At 49.9% G+C, this 6,897-nt stretch overlaps 1 protein-coding gene across 1 annotated transcript; it reads left to right on the top strand.

The window, feature by feature from the left end:
• The first annotated feature begins 1,873 nt into the window (after nucleotides 1–1,873).
• TMEM271 (transmembrane protein 271) lies at nucleotides 1,874–3,446 on the top strand. The gene has a single exon (XM_048503494.1). The coding sequence runs from the start codon at nucleotides 2,217–2,219 to the stop codon at nucleotides 3,306–3,308; it is 1,092 nt and encodes a 363-aa protein (XP_048359451.1). The 5' UTR covers nucleotides 1,874–2,216; the 3' UTR covers nucleotides 3,309–3,446.
• Nucleotides 3,447–6,897: the final 3,451 nt, after the last annotated feature.

Here is a 6,897-nt window from a genome sequence, read left to right as displayed (position 1 = left end):
TGCTGTCACAAGGTAGAAGACTCTTATGCACATGTCGTTGGATATGGCACTCTTGTTGCACCATATCAATTATTTGCAACTCAGTTATCTTGTGGGGACAAAGCAATCAAATGGCAGAGTGCTGTCATGCAATAAGAGCTCGGTATCAGGTGAGGTGTGAATGGCACCCATGGTCTCTTTTGAAGCACTTCCCATGGTCTCTTTTGAAGCACTACCCATGAGGTAGAAGCCGGAACTGGTTCTTTGCTTTGAGGGACGTAGTGGGCACCAGGTATCAGCAGGCTCCATTTTACTCACTGGTTCCAGCTGCAGAGGGATATATTAAAAGGGATGACAGAGAACTATTAGAATCCACTGTTTCCTTCTGACTCTTTGTCTGAGGAGATAGTATTATGCCCAATGAATCAAGGCATTGACTTAATATGGCCACTTCATATGTCCAAGGTTAGCATACAGGTTAGAGGCAAGCCAAAAAGTCAAAAGACCTTTGGCAGATGGTCAAAGACGGAGAGCGCAGGCCTGTTCAAAACCAGCTAAAATCCAGGCTGATCACCTCCAGTTTTAACAAGTGGCAGAAGTTTTTTTTTTCATTTCAGGGAAAAGAGCACATCAATTTTCAAACAAAATAAACACAATTAGTCAAGTCCATTTGAACAGGCTGTCCCCTTTGCTAGCTGAGATTCCAGAGGAAAGCGGAAGCTGTTGTATTTCAAGAGAAGATGGTTTCTTGTTTCTTTCTTTAAACTCTGAACTCTCACAGCATGAATTACCATTTCACACAGTTTGATGGGTGCAACCCACCAAGTCAAACCACTCTAATAAGGATAAATCCGTGCAGGCTGTTGGGTGGGTGGAGTCAACCCTTCCTTTTAAAAAAAGGGAAAAAAACTCCACTATGTAGCATCCTAAACAACATTTTTATCATGCCGGTGACCCTTTCCAGTCACTTGTTATTTTCTGCGGCCTTTCTTCACCCCTAGCTCCCTTCAGGTCTGATCTAGTTCCAGATGTCTGAATTATCTCCTCTCACACTTGTAAATCATCCTGCGTTGATTCCTTGCTAAAAATGACAACAGCGTGAATCAAAAATAACTCGTTACATTGCATTAAAAGTGGGCAGAGGGGGGGGGAAGAACTACGTGAAGGGGAGAGAGAGAGAAAAATATCTCTTCCTTTTTCCTTCTCTACGAGAATAGCTACCACAAGGCAATAGCATTCCCGCAGCCCTTCCACCTGGCAGGGATGGGAAATATCTTGCCGAGGCTGCTCAGAGGAGGAAGGACAGATAACATTTACCGCCCGGTGGGGGTGGGTGAAGACCTTTCACCCCCCAAAACAAAAATACAAAGCTACTCTTGCTTTCACCCCCCAAAACAAAAATACAACGCAACTCTTCCTGCTTGCAGCAGGAACCCAAAAATACAAAGCAACTCTTCCCAGGGCTGCATTTTGAGGGGGCTTGAGCGGAGATCTTTATTAACATTTTCCTGAGATAACTTTGGCGCCTCCTTTTGGGCACCGAAGGCTTCCTCAGACGGAAGGATTTGAAGCCCAAGCCTCAGGTGGAAAACCTAACCAGCGAAGATGCAACGGGGTGTATGTGTGTGAGGAAGGTGGGCGGAAAATACACCTTCCAACTCCCCTCAGAGCAGAGAGGCTTATTTGTCACCGGCTCGCTCGCACTTTGAGCGCCACGCTCCTCCTCGGGGCCGGAGGGGGACGGGTTTGGGTGGGTGAGGGGTGCCCCAGAGGGGTTGGGCGGGTGAGGGGAGCTGCTCTCCTGCGGCTCCCCCGCCCCCCCCCCCCCGCGAGTTGCTGCCCCGCTCGCAGCCTGAACTTGCTGGCATCAATAATTCATTGGCTCCCAGCAGCGGCGGCGGCGGCGGCGAAGCGCGGGAGAAACCAGCAGCAGCAGTAGCAGCTCCGCCGCGAGAGCGAGAGGCAGGCGGCGAGGGCGGCAGGCGGCGTGCGCGCGAGCCGTGCTTGCCGGGCTGCCTGCAGAGGAGCGGCGGCGGCGCAACCGGAGCACTCCCCTCCTGGCCGCCGCCACCACCACCATTATGTCCCCGCAGCGCGCGGCGGCCGCCTCCCGGGCAAAGGCCGCCGGCGCCGAGGAGGACACGGGAGGATGAGGACGGGCGGGCGGCGAAGGAGGAGGAGGAGGAGGCGCAGGCGGTGGGAGGCGAGGCAGGGAGGCGGCGGCGGAGACGCGGAGGATGAAGTGGAGTGTCCGGGGAGCCTGCGCCGCGCTCTCCAGCTGCCTCCTGCTCGCCTGCGCGCTCAGCGCCGCCGCCGTGGGCCTCAAGTGCTTCTCGCTGGGCTCCGAACTCAAGGGGGAGCCCTTCCGCCTCGGCACCGCCGCCGGCGCCTTCTACTCCGGGCTGCTCCTGGCCGCCGGCCTCGCGCTCCTGGGCGCCGCGCTCTTCTGCTGCCGGCAGACCGACCAGGCGGCCCCCGGCGCGGGCGCAGCGCCCCAGGCGGCGGTCGACGCGTCGGGGGTGTCCGTCGGCGGGGACCCCGCCGCTGCTGCTCCGCCGCCGCCGCCGCCGCAGCCCGCCAAGGCGCCCCCGGGCGGGCGGCAGAACTTCCTGCTGCTGGGCGTGCTGGTCTTCATGCTGGGCGTGCTGAGCGCCTTCGCCGGGGCCGTCATCGACGGCGACACGGTCTCGCTGGTGGAGAAGAAATACTCGCACTACTGCCTCCTGCAGGCCGGCGGAGGGGCGCTCGTCGGGGCGCGGCCGGCGGGGGGCCCCGACGGCGCGGCGGGGACGCTGCGCTGCCAGAAGCTGCGGGACTACCAGCGCGGCTTGGTCATCTCCACCATCTTCAACGCCCTCGAGTGCCTCCTGGGCCTGCTCAACCTGCTGCTGGTCAAGAACTACAAGGCCGCCCAGCAGCGCGGGCGGCGTCGACGGCGCCGGCGGGGGCACCGGCACCACCTGGCCGGGGGGCGGCGGAGGATGTGCCGGGGGCCCGGAGGCGGCGGGGGCAGCGGCGGCGGCGGCTCCTCGAGACGGCCGCAGCGCCCGAGCCAGGGCTCCATCTTCTCCAGCGAGGACCCCGACCTCTCCCCCGGGGGCGATTGCGGCTTCGCGGTCTCCTACATCAACGGCGGCGTTTTCCACGTGTTCGACGAGGCGGGCGTGGAGGTGAACTGCGGCGGCCACCCTTCCGTCGAGCTGCCGGGCTACTCGCCCATGGATCCCGACCTGGACGCCTCCTACCCCTATTGCTACCCGCTGCCCAACGAGCAGCCTCCGGCCTACGAGGAGATCTACCCCAGGGACCCCTATGCCAACCGGCTCTGAGGGCGGGCCGGACCCCGACGGGGAGCTGCGCTGACAATCCGCCGCCCAGCCTGGAAGGGACGGGAGGTTTGCGTGGGCGAGGGGGGCCAGAGGCTGCGGCTTCGTGGGCAGGACCGGTGGCACCAGGTGAGGCCGGCAGCCCGGACTGCCCCTTTGCAAGCCAGGTAGTAGACGTAAGTGAGATCCCTGGAATGAGACCGAGCTGGCTGCCCTCTGGATGCCTTGGCAAGTTGCACGCAAGGGCGAAGCACCTCTGGCTTCGTTTCTCTGAGGATCGGGTGCACTTTCTGTTGCTTCTTCAGTGGAGAAATCTTGAACAGAGTTTGAGGAAGTTGCCGGTGCATTTACCACCTGTTGTGGGGGGGTTGATCTTGTCGGGATTTCTCTTTCCCTTGCTCCTTTTTGGTTCCCTTCCTAGAAATCTATAGTTACCCACTAGAGGTTTTAAGCAAATTGCAGTTCCTCTGGTGTTCCTTAAAGATGGCTGGGGCTTCTTGGGAAGAATCATTTGAGTATCTTTTATCTTGATGATCTGGTGGAATCTCACAGCCCTCTCTTCTGTTTTGGTTGAATGGTGAACATTTCAGAGTTCTTCCCCCAGTCATATAGGTTGCTTGGATTTTTTTTCCTTTTTTAAAATTAAGGCGGCCTGGTTTTTCCCTCCCTTCATATGAATCGCCATGATACCCTCAGCTTTAAGAAAGCAAAATTGCATCATTAGACAACTGGCCAGAACAAGATCTTCAAGATGTAAGAAAGCATCTTTATTTCTCAAGCAGATAAATTTCTAACCGGGAAGGGATTGAGAGCAGTTTTGAACAGAGCCTCTTATGTTTACAGTATTTCTGGAAGATTTTATGTTACATTTACAAATTTAGTGAAAGTTAAAACCATTGTTGGTCTTGTAAGATGCACATTATAAACCTGCACTTTCAAAAGGAGAAAAAAGCAACATTTTTGTACACTAATGTGCCTGCTTTTTGTTGATAATTTCTTACTGTAAAAGCTTTCAAAAAAGTCTATAGTGAAAATGTTTGGTAAAGTCATTGCAACTTAAAATTAACAACTATCGGTTCCTTTACTAAAATAGATACATTACGGAGAATTCAAGAAAAGTCCAAATGTCTCATACATTCCTTTTTGTAAACAGGTTCCGTGTTTTTAATGCAAAGCAGGGCTTATATTTATTTTTATTTTGTTTTAAAAGAACAGTCAATCCTATTTTGTATAAGTACAGCCAGTTACTCTTGTAAGTAGCTTAATTCTAGTGTTACCAATTACTCAATTGGAAAAGCTTGAATATTAAGGTTTTATTTAAATACAAATATATAGATATATAGATAAATATGCTTTAAGCAGCCTTAATTGATGGTCTCAACTTGCAGTGGAGTTGCTAAACTCCTTCCTGGTGATGTTTTTTTAAAAAAACAACAACCCACATTCAGTATCTACTGGGGAAAAAATCACATTTAGTATCTACTGGGAAAATTCAATGTGATGGTAGAAGCAGGATACTCCACAAAATGATGTGAAGCATAGTGATTAAACTTCTTTCAACTGGACGTTTTAAAAGTTTCACCAAAATGCCCTGATTTACTTTTGCTGGAGAATTTCAGCATATCAGATAGCCCAGAGAAGGCAGTTAAAATAATTGGTTTGAAATACTGGCCTAAAAAAAGGAACGTTTTAAGTCAGAACGTATACAAGAATACAAGAGCCACACTCCAACCCACACCTTAATTTGCTGATTATTATAATTGTCGAAACAAAAGTTCAAGTTCAGGAGAATACCTTTCTTACAGCCCAATCCAGAGCCCCTGTTTGCAGGATAAAAGCATTGCTGCACCAATATCCCGCCGCCTCCAAGAGGGCTTCTTGGCAGTGCAAGGAGGCATTAAAACAAAACAAAACCATGCCTGCCATTGGGTTCTATAAGTTCAAGCCCCACAGCCGGCATTCCAGCAGGGAAAGGCCAGGTGGAAGCTGACTAATGTCAGCTCCACCCCCAGCCACGCCTCTGGAACGCCCAGAAGGAGGGTCGCATCTGGCCGCTGTAAAGGGCCACGACAGCCACCCAATGGCAGATTTGCCCCTCTGCCAGAGTAAGTACCCGGGTGGGTCAAATTTACCAGTGCAGCCCCTATGCCATCTCCATAGGTAAATTTGCCCCCCCCCCCCCTTGGATTGGGCTGTTAAGCTCCTTAGAGCAGGGAAGCTATCTTTAGCTTGTATTACTTTGTAAACAACCATGTATGCCAAATGTCACTATATCAATAATTAATAATAATAATTCATATTGGAGCCCACTGCTGAATTCAGGCACCACCAGAGACAGCAGTAAAGAAAAAAAACTGCTATGTTGTCTTTTATTTTTGCAATGTACATAAGATTTTTTTTTTCAAATAAGAAGCTGTACCGAGTAAATTTGCAGCCTTAGATTAAAAAAAAAATAACCCCAACAGTGGTAAAAACCTCTCTGCACTATTTTGTTATTTGAAATTGTTTTGAATCGCACACGCTTTGTATAACCTAAAATGCATAATGCCTTACAACACTTAAAAAGAGAATTTAAAACAGACTTGATCTTCGATAACTCGAAAAGTAACCCCTCCCAAGTTTGCAAAATTAGCTTCAGATCTTCAAAAGCCACAGTTATGATTATTCATTTTAGGGTTTAAAAACAATCTTCCCCTCGCTGAGACCAAGCACAATGCTTACCTAGTACATAAAAGACCTCGCTTAACAGTAACAAGTCTTTCTCTTTCTCCCTAAAGAGGTATGGATTCAGTTTCTAAGAATCCTCCACTTCAGTCCTTGGGCCCAATCTAAAAGGCACTTTCTCCAGCACAAACCTCTAGAAAATGAATGGGAACGACTGGGGGAGGGAGGCGGAAGGGGAAGATGGCTGTACCTTTTGTGTTGCATCTTCCATTAATTTTATTGGCGCTACCAAAAGGGAAGAGCCTGCTGAACTGTATTCCTTAACTACGCTGCTTATTGGATGGTACTTTGGATGTGTATACAGGCCAGGATTTTTATAAAATAAACTGGTGCATAAAGTCAGGTTTGAAATCCATATTTAAGTATCTGAATAAAACAAGTTTTATTTCTGGCTAGAGACTTACATTACATGCTGTTTCCTGAAAGGATGGAGAGGAAGTAGAATGGGTCAAACATCCTTATCTTTGTAGAATGGGCCAAACATCCTAAGTCATTACATGGCTTAAAAGAACCGCTTTCTAGACCGGACCTCTTGAGATTGCAGGTGGAGTGACGTGACTGAATGCCCGCCATGTTAAAAGACTCTCCTAGCACAAATACATAGCCCTGCACTTTAAAAACTTACCAAAGCAGAAAGCTGAATCTGTCTCACAAGATGCTTAATTTATTGTATGCAGGGATTTGTTTAGAATTAAGAACCCATAATTCTTCTCACCTACAGACTGTAGGAGTGCTAAGAATAGTTTTACTTCAAGACGCATTGTTTGGGTATTCCAAACCTAAACTGAGTGTTTCAAGCATGACACAGTTCTTAAACAGCGCAAGGGTACGAAAATGCTGATTAAAATTACTTATTGCGTATGACAAT

The sequence above is a fragment of the Sphaerodactylus townsendi genome, linkage group LG07, assembly GCF_021028975.2.
Source record: "Sphaerodactylus townsendi isolate TG3544 linkage group LG07, MPM_Stown_v2.3, whole genome shotgun sequence".
NCBI lineage: Eukaryota > Metazoa > Chordata > Lepidosauria > Squamata > Sphaerodactylidae > Sphaerodactylus > Sphaerodactylus townsendi.
This window is presented reverse-complemented; position numbering and strand designations above follow the sequence as displayed.